We start from the raw sequence: 12923 nt of genomic DNA, 5'->3' as shown, positions 1-12923 counted from the left end.
AGCTGGTTAAAGGAGAGGATGGGAAAAGAGCTTTCACTCAAGTGAGATGAAAGAATAGACACTGCAAAATGGGTCTGACTTTCTGGACACAAAATTGGCTTTATTGCATCATCCAGTGTATATTTATACATATATATGTATAACCTCTACACAGGCAGATGGGGCAGGAAACCAGCAAATAACAAGATGGACGACTACAGCCTGAGTGACGCCTTAGTTTGTGCTGCTGAGGCTCACTGTGAAGACTTCTTCACAGGGTCAAGCATCCAAGCAGTTGCGTGGAAGAACTCTAGTTATGGCTGAAACCAGATACAGCAAGAGATGTGACTGTGGCAAAGGCTGAACCCTGACACCAGAAGGGTTGGTGCAAACCCATAGCATTGCCCAGATCTTGGTGGAACTTCCTTCTGCCAACCAAGGAGTTGCCATCCTAGCACCAAGGCTGGGCTAGGCAGCAAGAGATGCACCCAGCAACGCTGGGGTGTCTGGGAGACTTTCTACAAGAGCAGTTGTTTGCACTCACCCTTTCGGATTGCAGGCCAGAAGGATTTAATTGTAAAATAAGACACTGGGTTTTGTTTCCGCCTGGGAAATCCAGACCATGGACTTACAAGACTGTTCAGGACAACTGCAGGACCAATTTCTAGGCTCTTAGTAGTCTCTACTTACTAGCAAAGCCAAACATACATGTTACTTGCATGAGAATTCACACTACTGCTCATAATTAAAGTGGGTTTAGTTCAGATGCAGAGGAATGGCCTAAAATGGTCCAGCCTGAGTGGCCATCAACGGGAAGCTGCCAGCATCGGTCTGACACCCCCACTCCAGCTGTCAGTGATCTCCCCACACTGCCCACTGTGGAGGGAGGGAGGGAGGTGGGGGTCAGAAGGGACAGGGACCAACAGGTACTGAGCAAAATTTACCATGAACCTTCTCCAAAGCATTTTGCAGGAGAAAGCAACCCTATCCCCATCCCAATATCCTGGGCATGGATACAGGGCCAGGCTCTGATCCACTGGAGTTAGTGGATGTGGAGAATTAAGTGCTGGAGGAAAAAAAATGAACTAGGGTATCTGGGGGAGGTCATGACCAATGCTGCTGTCACCTCGCAGGAGCCCAGGGCCACCGCAGCCCCTGAAGGTCAAAAGATCAGAAGGTTCTACCAGGTTCTCCAACCCCATCAGCAGGGACAGGGGACATGCTTGTTCACAAAACACCTCTTGGCACTGGCTGTCCCCTCTGTGGAGTGGAGAAAGCCTCCGGAGAAGCACCTATACTCTGCTTGCTGGGGTCCTTCTAAACTTGCTCATACAGCCTCACATGGAAAGTGAGTATCTTTCAGAGGTGGAGAAATAAACTGACCCCCAACAAGCTCTCCAGCCTTTCTTCCACCTTTCTTGCCACCACTTCCTGCAAGCTTTGCCTCACTCATGGCCTCAAATGGTCACAGCTGCTTTGGGCATGGTGGCAGGAAGCCTTAATGGGTTTGTGCAAAGATTTGTTGGCCAAGTGCTCGCTGGGAGGGAGCCGACACTGCTCGCACCCTGCTTTGCTGCTCAGGGAGGGGAAGGGATGCTCCAAGGAGTTGGGACCAGCGCTAGGACGTGAATCCAAGCCTGGAACGCCTGTGTCCCCTGTTCTACCTGGGACATCCCACACTCACTGTCAGCTCCTGTCCCTGCTCAGCACCAGACTTGGAGAGAGCAGGGACAGGCACTGAGAGCTTTTGCCAAGTGAGGCTGTGTCATTGTTCCCGGCTGGAAAGCCATACTAATATCCATCTCCCTCTGAGGAGGTCACTCCTGCTCTGCAACCTTCTGGTCCCCTTCGTTGACCTGGTACCAAAGAACTGCCCAAAGCCAAGGCCTCATGCTTGTATGCTCCCATGAGAGCCCTTGGCCATGTGTCTGCACCCCAGTGCCTTGCTCCTCTCCCTGGCAGCTCCTGGGAAGATCTCCTGCCCACAGCCTCCAGCTTCCCTCCTGTCTGGGGTTTCAGGCAGGCAAGCATGGGAGAGGAAAGAGCAAGCATTGGAGGGGAAGGCGGCGAGGCTTTGCGCTGAGGTCTTGTGTCATCAGTGAAATGCGGTGGCAGAAAGGTCCCCCTCTCCTCAGGACAGGTGGGTCATCACAGGCTTCTGCAAGGAATCAGAGGGAGAAACTTCAGCTCACTGCCATGCCCACACCACCCCAGGCGATGAGGCCAGCACATGCCTTGCCCCCTCCAGCTGCCACCACGTGGAGCAAGGACTTGCCCCATCCCATGGACCATGCAGTCATCAGGAATTCGAAGATGTACATCTTGTTTTGTCCCTGTGCCCTGGGGCTTGGAACATCCCAGACCTCAGGCATGCCTGCCCTCTCCAGCCAGCATGGTGAGACCCATGTTAAGAGCTGGGGGTTCCGCCAGCTTGAGGAGAGCGTGGGGAGTGGCAGGTCCCTCTGTGCAAGCCCAGGGAGGCAGGTCCCATGTGGATCTCAAGCCAGCAACCCTCCCGGGTGGCTGGGTTCATACCGCAAAGAGCCTCTCCACTCTCCTGTTCTTCCCGTTGGGGTTTCTCTGCGTCAGGGAGCCACGGTAAATAGAGTTGCGGTCAAAGGAGTCATCAAGAGCTGTAGTGAAAGAAGAGATGGGCAACAGGTTCTCATCTACCTCGCTAGAGGTCTCAGTTACCCACCCAGATGCTTGGATTTTATTATGCCCAGCTGGTTGTGGTTTTGGAAATGTCACCGCACTTCCCTTTCCAGGAGGGTGGTGGGAAGCCCTTTGAAAACAGGAAGACCAAAGCTGCTGCTACTTGGGTTTCCAGAGTGCTGTGTGACCTGGGTCAGCCTGTCAGCGGTCAACAGCCAAGCCCTCTGCTGTGGAAACCTCCCTGGTACAGTAAAAGCCCAGCCTGCAAGGAGCTCTCACCATCCAGGCCTATGACAGACTCTTGACTTACGAAGTCTCTCTGCAACCAATTTCCACCAGATGCAGCTTTGCAGGCCCAACTTTGCAAGACACTGACCCGCCAGGAGGGCAGTCAGGAGACCGAGTCACCACATCACCCAGCCCAGGCAGAGGGGATTATGCTCGCCTGATGAGGTTCCCCCTGACTGCACATCCTTCTATCTCCTCGCAGGGCTGACGTGTCCCCCGGGCTGCCTTTATCTGCCAGCCCTTTGCAGGAACGAGAGCAGATGACTCTTCCTCAGCACAAGAAGGACCCTTTCCACCTACGAGCTTCAGCTTGGGAAACAGAACTGTTAATCATCTGTGTGCATGGGGGAAATGCAATTCCTCCTCTGCATTAAATGATCTTTCTCTCCTGGAAGGAGACAATGCAGAAGGAGAATCTGGAAGGAGAGTCCTTCTTTCTGCATTTAAGCTTATGAGGCAAGATAAGAGAGAAATAGAAAAGTCATTTCCTAAGGGATCTTGCTAATACTGGTCATGATTAAATGTTTCCATTGATTGCCCTCTACCATGCAAGCTGCTGTGCCAATTTTCAGGTCACTGCCTACTTTGCTCCTGAGCTGCTGTTTCTCACAGCTGGGCTGTGGAAGGCCTCTTTTCACCTGCTACCAGAGCCCAGCGGCTGAGGCAGGTGGGAAACAGGGTGAAGGATACCTTGCCCAAGACGACCAGGTGAGGAAGAGGAGATGACAGGCTTAGGTGAGGCTTTGAGATCTAACAGGCAACAAAATGCCAGGAGTGAAGTAATGCAGATGTCTGCCTGGACTCTGGGGTGGCAGGAGCCCAGACTGCAGAAAGGTCTTGTTCTTGGTGGACTGATTCAACTCAGCCTGACCTCTGCTTTTCCATCACTTTCCCCGATCCTGCCACATGCCTCTTCCTTTCTCAGTCATCCATCGCAGGTTCCCCCCCCGGCTGTCCTAATGAGACACCACAAGCAGAGGGAAGAGGATCCCCCAATGCAGACGAATGGATGCAGAGAGAGGACTGAATGTCCCCCAAAGCCCAGCCCATCCACCCACAGGTCCCCACCTCCCACGGGCAGAGCCACGGTCCTTACCGGTGATTTCAAGGGGACTGTTGAACTTCCTCCTGAACCCCTGCAGTCCGGGCATCGCCTGTGAGAGAATGGGAGCAGCCTGCAGTGGGGAAGGGGATGGGAGGACAGAGATGCCCTCAGAGGCCACCACTCTGAAAGTAGCTCTCTGGAGGCCCTGGTTGTCCCCCGTGCTTAATGCTGTGCCACATGCACTCTCCAGCACAGACTGAACACATACTCACTTTAATGTCATCCAAAGACTCCCCTGGACTGCTGCTGGTGGGACCGGGAGAGGGCAGGCAGGCAGCCTGTGGGCAGAAGAAGGGCAGAGGTTTCTCTAGGGGTGCAGAGGAGGCCGGCAACCTGGAGTGCCTTTCTTTGTCTTTCCACCTCTTTTGCTTAAGCCAGGTTGATCCCTAAGGTGAGCAAGAGGCAGTGTGCTGCCACAGCAGCAACTCTGCCTGACAGGTTGTGACTATAAAAACCCGTATGGAATTGCAGGAGTTGAGCCCGAACTGTGGTGCATGCAGCAGCCCTATGTGCCCTCCCTGCAGCCCCAGGTACAAAATCCTCCCTCGATGCATGTAAGGAATCAGTGCTGTCCACCGGGCAGCAGGGAGGGAGCTGGGCACAGCTCAGCAAGCCAGGCAGCTCTTTGCAGTGCCCGTGGGTGGCAGCAACAGCTCGAGGCAAGGTACATCTCAGGCCTGGGACCTCTCATCCCCATCGCAACGCAAGCTTACCTGCCCACTAGACTTCTTCCTCGCTTTTTCCATCGATTTCACCGTCAGCCCTGCAGCAGACAGAGCTGCAATCCGAGATTCGATGTCTGATATCTTTAAAGGGAGGAAAAAAACCCACACAGGTGGTGGCTGGAGGATCCATCACCAACTTCCTTTGCCATCACTGGCTGGCCAAAGCATCTCTTGGAGCCAAGCCCTCACCTCACTCTCTGACTGCTGCACCTGAGCAGCTGCTGAGGCCACTTTGTCCTCCAGCTCTGACAGCTCCGAGTCAGTAGTGCCGCTGTGCTGAGCCCCTTCCTCAAGCTCCTTCAGGGTCTTCTCAAGGCGGTAGGTCTTCCCAGCAGTCAGGTACACCTGAAACACAAAAAAAATACCCAATGATATTGTAGAATTAATCTCCCTGGAGTCCTCCTCTCCTGGTGTGACTGCAGACCCAGACCCAACAGTTCCTGTCACTGTTTTTCAACTGCCTTTTACCTTGTGGCACAGACAGTACCAGTCAGCTCTGGCAGGGCTTCTCCTCTCATTTCTTCCCTTCCCTGGGGCTATTCAAGAGCAATTACCAACTGGGCAAAGTGGTAAAAGGCTCAAAGGGAACACAGGAAGGACCAAAACTCGTTGACCTACTTGAGAAGCATCAGCATCTATATATGGTGTGCTCAGAGGGGAGGCAGATACCTGCAAACAAAGGGAGGCTGCCACAACCTGTGGTGGCAGCAAGCTGGGAGAAAGGAGACAGACTGACTCCAAATCTGCTCAGTCTTTTTCAACGGTATCTGTGCTGCTGGGTTGTCTGGGAGTAGGGTCAGGATTTGGGAATTTGGCGCTGTGAAGTTAACCAGCCCAACCCCTGCAAAAGGCTGCTTTGCCCAGGATCTGCTCTGGACAGGAAGGAATGATTGTGGCTGACAGCCTTGGCAAACACACGGGGGAATGGAGAAGTGGGGTGAACATGACAGTGATGACTGGGAGGCACAGTGGCTACAGGCAGCAACGTGATACCTTTGCTGTCTAGATAAGAAGGGTAAAAGGACCTATCTCAATAAAACCACCGGTGTTACTGTCACTTGTCTCCTCCTGGGCTACTGTAAGGATGCAAGTGCAAGGAAAGCGACTTAGGAAATATTAATATGTCTGTATGCAACCACATATGATAATGAGATGGGTTATGGCCACTGATTTGCTGACTGATCCCCAAATCTTGGTACTGCTAATGCAATTCCTGCTCCTCTAGATCTCCTCATTTTTACTGGGCTGCATATTGAGCAAAACTGCCTGGCGTGAGCCCCCTGCATGCACTGACGTACTGAGCATCCATCCAAATCACAACAACACACCCCACAGGTCTATCCCGTTCCAGTGCAAACCCTGAGACTATAACAGACTGCAAATGTTTGCAGGTGCTATCCATGAAGCCACTCAACCTGTGAGTCACAGGGACGGCTGTTTGTTGTTGGGCCATCAAAATCTCCCAGCATCACTTGGAAAGCAGAGAATCGAGCCAGCCGTGACTCAGCCAGGGCCCATGGCCATCATCCAACCCCCGTCTCACCCCTGCTGTGCCACTGATGGCAGCAGCACTAAGCCCAAAGTTTGCATCCTTCCCAGCCCTACTCCCTCTCTCCTGGGAGGACAACCTCAAAACCTTCTTGCAGCCATCCCTCCTCTGCTGCATTTAAGCAGAAACCAGACAGGTAGTGCAATTTCTGAGCACACACTGCTCCCAGCATCTCCCTGCTTTTATGTAGAGAGATGAGAGATGAGCCACAGAGCATGTGGCACCCCATCGCAGGACATCTCTGACAGTGAAACCCGACTACCCAAATGGAGATGTGACTCTTCGCACTGTCTCTGAACTGTTTCTTTGGAGCTTGGTAAATGACACTGCAGATGCAATCCTTTTCCCACAGGGAATCGATTCATACAGGTTTACAGTAGCTAAAAAAACTGACAGTGCTTCACAGTGTCACACAAACCTAGCAGGCGATTATGCTCTAGACTTAAACTTATCACCTGCACGAGCCCATCAGCCCCAGGCACACGTTAACCTTAGCGAACAGACAGGTCACGCTATCCTCCTTCATAAAAGCCGTGAGGAAACATACTGCTAAAGAGGAACCAAAGATAAATGGGACAAAAGCTTTTGCTGTAGCTGGAGCACAGGACTGCAAAAGTCCGGAAAAACTTGTCCTCTCTCCCCGGCATTCACCCAGGGGAAACCGGGAACAAGGGAAGCTACAAGACAGAGCATCTGCACTTGCTGTTGTGCCACCTCCGTGATAAGACAACCCTAGTGACTGTCGGACAAGACCAGACTCTTTAAACCCTCTGTGGTGCCCGACCTTTTAATGCTGAACAAGAAGTTTTGAGGGATTTCCTTTGTATTCCCACCCCCAACCCTCCGACGCCCTCCCTGCTTGCGGAAAACTCTGGTGAACCTTACATTTTCTTCAAGCTCACGGTACGCTTCGGCCACCTCTTTCCCATCTCCCAGGCTGGGAAGCTGCCCCGCAGGGAAGGCACAGCCACCGTTGCACTGGTTCTCTCTGTGCAACGACTCACACACCGCTTTCTCCGTGGCGTTTATGGCTCTCAGCACTTTGGCCGTGATTTCGCTCAAAGCCTGAGCTGATGACCTCTGGCACAGCCAAAGCGGAAGGTGGGGAAAGGGGAAAAAAATAAGGATGTTATTTTAACACGGCGTACGAAACAGCGCAAGTCGGAGGGGGCGTCAGACCTTCAGGAGCTGGAGAAGTGATAATTAAAGGGCTTACGCTGTTCCTGAAGGGCTCTGCATCAGAGATGGACGCGTGGCTACAGCAGAGCTTTGATCTCAGCCCGTGCTTTCTGGAGGCTGGCCGTGACAAAGGAAGTAATCTCAAAAGGCTTGTAAAAGGCATGTGGGAAGCAGTGCCACTGGAGCTGCGACAGCAGCAGCGTTCGGCCACCTGAAGGCCGCTCAGTTACTCAGCAGTTAAGATCTAATTGCAGCATATTGCCTTACACTTCAGCAGACTTGAGCATGGATGCAAACGACTTCTTAAGTTGGTGACAAAAGAAAAAAAAATAACACCCCCTCCCCACCATAAAATTATTTTATTGCCATACTGCCAGAACTTGGGACTAACGTCCTCTCTTCGCACCCCAAGGAGCGCTGATGGCAATAAAGCTCGTAAATGCTGCCTTTTGCTTGATAAGGCACTAAGCACATGTAAAAATTGACTGAAGAAAATCATAAACTCTCTCTCAACTGATAATTCCCTAGAAACCAAGGAGATGGGGGAGATATATGCAATGGTGACAAACAGTTGTATTTACAACTCCACATATTTCCAGGCAAGCCATCCTGCTGAGAACCAGCTAACTCAGTCCAGCTGATGTTTTTATCATTTTATGGTGCCTTCACGGTACAGAAGAGGTTTTTTTCCACATTTTCTATTAGGAGCATCTGTTTTCATCACAGTGTTCCTCGGTTAGAAGACTTCCTCCTGACACGCGAGAAAACTCGCACAAAACGAAACTCAGTTGTGCAAAATCCAAGCCTGGATCTGGCGTAAGTATAAGGAAAGTTACTGTTAAAAAAAATCCAAGCCTTTAACCAAGGCTGGTCCATCTACATCACTGCAGGCATTTCTAACTCAATATTGCACAAATGTATTTCAGTGCTACCAAGAAGCAAAAAGCTGAATTTAGCTTCACTTCTCAGATTTGGTTCTGCTTGAGCAGTCACATCCCAGCTGGCTCTCTTTTGGCTTAGGAGCTGTCCTATAGCTCCTGTGCTACCTTCCTGCACGACCCCACCGAGAGAAAATCACTGTTCCTGTATCCTCCCTGCTTCATGGTTGGGTTTTGCTCAAAGAAAGTAGCAAATCTGGAGAATCTGGGCTTTATTTTATGAGAATGGAGAAGCTTACACTGATACCCCACTAACATGTCCCTATTCATGAGCAGAGAGAAGGGGCTTGAGCCCCTGCCTGCTGCAGACCAGCAGCTCACACAGGCATTCATTTGCCTTGGCTTGGTGAGTTGCGACTTATCCCCCGTGCTGCAATTAACTGATGAGCGGTAGCAAAGTCTGGCTGCAACAAAAGCAGTTTTTAGGAAAAAGGAAGTAGTAAAGGAGGCTTTCGGTAAGGGTGCAGTGCACTGCTCATCCCGTGTTGGCAAGAGCACAGCAAACGGTACCCAAGTCCATTAAGAAAACTGTCCCGGGAACAGTCGCTTGCTCTAAACCTGAGATTTTATGCAGAGCCTTGCAGAGACTCGCACCTGAGACAGACTCACTAAACGCACCACGCGCGTATGTGCAGCCCACACTCCAAGCCCAGCAGCAGCCAGGTTTTGCCTTGTGAGACTGAGGAACAAAAGCAGATTAAAAAGAGGCCTCGTGGCACCATGAAGGTCTTTGCAACCTCAGATTAAAGGAGCTTTTCAGGAGAGGAGAGGGGCAGCATGGTCCCCACTAGCTTCCTTTGCTGCGTTCACCAGCAAAGTTGTGCCAGAACACACTTACCCCATCCACGGCCAGGGCATAAGGGAGGGGATGAACAAATAAGCCATTAAGAGACCCAACAAGGAACCCTGACCTCTCCATTTCATGCAAACGGACCATCTCGGGAGGCTCTGCACAACTCAAGACACACAAGGTCTCTCTCTCTGAGTCACCTGTTGCTCATCCCCAACTCTGTCACCCAGCCGTACCCTGCACTGGGCAAGGCAAGAGGGGAGGGTTCCAGAGCCCCTGCTCTTGCACTCCAGCCAGAGAAGCGATTCCCCCGGCAAGGCTGTGCACAAGTGACCACCTTTCCAGCCCTGCCACAGGGATCCCCATGTGAAAATCAGATCTCTGAAATACACCCAGCAGGCAGGGGGATGAAGCAGAGCTGTGCTGGGCCATAGGGGTGAAGGACCCTCTAGGGTGGTGGGAATGAGGCTGCATAGATGCTGTGATCCCTTCTTCCTCCCCTAACCTGTGTGCCCAGGGTTCACCCACCACTGAGCAGGGCGGGCAGAGGCCAAGGCAGTGCTCTAAGTACAGGAGATGCTGATCTAGAAGAGTGGAAGTAGGACCAGGGATTTTGGGGACTTAGGAGCACTGACAGGACTGAAAGAAACATTTCAGGCTGTAGAGGGTGCCTGAAAAAGGCTGTCAGTACCAAATCATCACTGAGTTCTTCTCGCACCCAGGACTCTCTTCTCTGTAATGACATCCAGATCCCGAGACAACTTGTCTAAGTAAATGTGGAGGTTGTGAACCTCTCCATGACAGGCAGTAGCCTGCAAGACCCCTAAGAGACTTTTGACTCTTGGATTTGTGCCTAAAAGGAGAAAGGTCCAGATCCAACACCCTAGGAATTCCCTATCCCTTGACGCTCTGTTACAGAGGCAGCTAAGTCAAAGGAGGCATCGAGGTGAAATTGTGGGACGTAAGAAGAGTTGCCTTATCATGGTGTAAGCCATAAACCACTGAGAGCAGAAGGAACTGTAGATGGAGCCTAGAACAGTATGGGTGGGAGGACACAGATTACCTTTCGAGCCTCTCTGGCCATATCTTCACTGGAGGAACTCATCTCTGGTTTCTTTGCTCTCTTTTCTTCATGCTCCTCTTCTTCAGAAGAGACTTCTTTGTCACTGATGTTGCTGGCCAACTCATCTAGCTTCTTCTTCAATACCTCCTCCTCAGCATCAGGATCAAGTCGGGGCTCTGGGGCTGGAGACTGAATGAGCAGAAGGGAGTTGTGTAAGAGTCTCCCATGGTGGACAACAGGGCACATCTAGGTCCGGACACACTCACCAAGACTGGCCCAGCAGTGGAGCTCGAGGATGGAGGCCATAGATGGACTTTGCAAAGGGCACTTTGTTGCTGGGTGGTCAGAGCACCCAGGGGAGCAGCAGAGCCCAGCAAGCTGCGCTCCAGTTCCCCACTGAGGAATACAAACCCTTGATCTAAAGAACCTCCATTCTCATTTTCCCCATACATGAAACTTACTTGGTTTTCCCTGTGGAAAAAGGCCAACTCCCCTCAAAAAAAAAAAAAAAAAAAGGTGCTCATAGGGCATTCGAGACCAAAAATCATCACATTTTCATTCTGAACCATGGCACAGCTGGCGTCTCTGAGGGCAGAGATCACAGTGACCCACAGACATGGATCACTACAGTGAAGGAAGCAGCCATGTGAACTAACGGTCCCTGAGGCAGCTTTCGGAGTCTCTAGATAATCTTATTTGTGATGAGAAAACACACAGAAAATTTTCCTGTAGGATAGATTGCATATTTCCACCCTGCTCTGTTATTAGGTGCAATTCATGGTACCTGGAGAAGAATCCTACTAAACTCCCAGGTGCTGGAAGAGATCTCCAAAAGTGACTGAACTTGCTGTCCCTTGTGTTAAGATGAGAATACAATTATGTGTTTCACAACTGGTCAGTTTTTGTATAAGCTGTACTTAACAATCTTGAACAACAGCATCTGCAATGGGCAGTCTTTCTCCCCAGCAACCTATTCTTGGGCTCTGCTATCCTTTCTGCTAGAAAGTTTGGCTTAATATTTAACCTCAACCTGTCCTGCAGCAGTTTAGACCTGTTGGTTCTACTCTGATCTGCCCTAGACATGGGAACAAAGCACAGGAACCTGCAAACATGCACATCTCCTACTCCCTTGGTCAGATTTAATGACAGAAACACTGAATGATTACAAATATGGCCATCTCCATTACGAATTTTAGAAAAAAAAGAAAAAAAATAATCACATTGTTTCATCTATGCCTAGGGGACTTCTCTAATTATCACTGTCCATCCTAGTGAGCCATCAGCTGCCAGAGCAGCTCATGCTGATGGGGTCACACAGAGGAAAGGGAGAGTACATAGCCTAAAATTAGAAGCCAAAAATCAATGTCAAACGACAGAAGTATTCACAGATGCTACATCACTGCCCACCTTTAATTTAATTTAGCTGTTTTCTTCCAAGCTTGATGGCATGGTAAGACAAGGACAGCTCAGAAGAAATACAGAAATCCCTCTTGACTCAGAGCTCATATTCACAATGACCAGATGACTTCCTCATAGGAACTAATTGAGTCGCTCATAATTTCAAGTGAGCTGTCACAGCTCTGCAGATGTACCAACACCCACTTACCAATACTCTGGAAATTGGCATTTCATAGAATATCAACCTCAAACCCAAATTTGCTTGTGCAGAAGGGACAAGGAAGGCACTAGCTTGCACTAATGCCATGGGTTAAATTCACTTCTGCTTCTGTCCTGCCATGCTAAGGCACTCCACCACCTGGAACTGGAGAAGAACCTCCAATGTCAAAACAGAGGATTAAAATCAAACAACATAGGCTGGGGCAAACCCAAGCACAATGAGTGGGTGATAAGTGGATGGAGAGTAGCCCTGTGGAGAAGGACTTGGGGGTGTTGGTGGATGAAAAACGAATATGAACCAGCAATATGTGCTCACAGCCCAGAAGGCCAATCACATTCTGGGCTGCATTAAAAGAATCGTGGCCAGCAGGTCAAGGGAGGTGATTCTGCCCCTCTGCTCCTGTGTCCAGCTCTGGGCCCCTGGTGTAAGAAAGATAGGGGCCTGCAAGAGGAGGGCTATGAAGATGACCTTGGGGCTGGAGAACCTTCTCTGTGAGGACAGGCTGAGAGACTTGGGGTTGTTCAGCCTGGAGAAGAGAAGGCTCTTGGGAGCCCTTATAGTGGCCTGCCAGTATCTGAAGGGGCTACAGGAAAGAAGGGGAGGGACTCTTTATCAGGGAGTGTAGTGATAAGACAAGGGGTAAGCATTTTAAACTTAAAGAGAGTAGATTCAGATCAGAAGAAATTCTTCACTGTGGGGGTGGTGGGACACTGGAACAAGATGCCCAGAGTAGCTGTGGCAGCCCTTTCCCTGAAAATGTCCAAGGTCAGGTTGGATGGAGCTCTGAGCAACCTGGTCTAGTGGGAGGTGTCCCTGCCCATGGGAGGGGGTTGGAACTAGATGATTTTTAAGGTCCCTTCCAACCCAAACCATTCTGTGATTCTGTCTCTAGCTTTCTCCGTGCCATGCTGGCTGTTTCAGAGAAGCCCCTCCAATGACAAGGGGACAGGGCCAGCACTGCCCACGCTCTCTCCTTGCAGAGAGTGCCCCGGTTTTGCCCGGTTACCTCGTCAGAGCGCACCAGGATTTTTTCC

At 50.8% G+C, this 12923-nt stretch overlaps 1 protein-coding gene across 1 annotated transcript in view; it reads right to left on the bottom strand.

Annotated features, from left to right (window-relative positions):
* Positions 1-2110: 2110 nt before the first annotated feature.
* Positions 2111-12923, bottom strand: part of MLPH (melanophilin) — a 26292-nt gene continuing 15479 nt past the window's right edge. Inside the window, 9 exon segments of the mRNA XM_009875076.1 lie at positions 2111-2137; positions 2515-2612; positions 4019-4076; positions 4240-4305; positions 4741-4833; positions 4942-5097; positions 7187-7381; positions 10272-10460; positions 12896-12923. The exon segment at positions 12896-12923 is cut by the window's right edge and continues 14 nt beyond it. Coding sequence (XP_009873378.1) covers positions 2111-2137; positions 2515-2612; positions 4019-4076; positions 4240-4305; positions 4741-4833; positions 4942-5097; positions 7187-7381; positions 10272-10460; positions 12896-12923 — 910 coding nt within the window.

The sequence above is a fragment of the Apaloderma vittatum genome, unplaced genomic scaffold, assembly GCF_000703405.1.
Source record: "Apaloderma vittatum isolate BGI_N311 unplaced genomic scaffold, ASM70340v1 scaffold5638, whole genome shotgun sequence".
Taxonomy (NCBI): domain Eukaryota; kingdom Metazoa; phylum Chordata; class Aves; order Trogoniformes; family Trogonidae; genus Apaloderma; species Apaloderma vittatum.
Note: the sequence above shows the minus strand (reverse complement) of the source record. Positions and strands in the feature narration are given on the sequence as shown.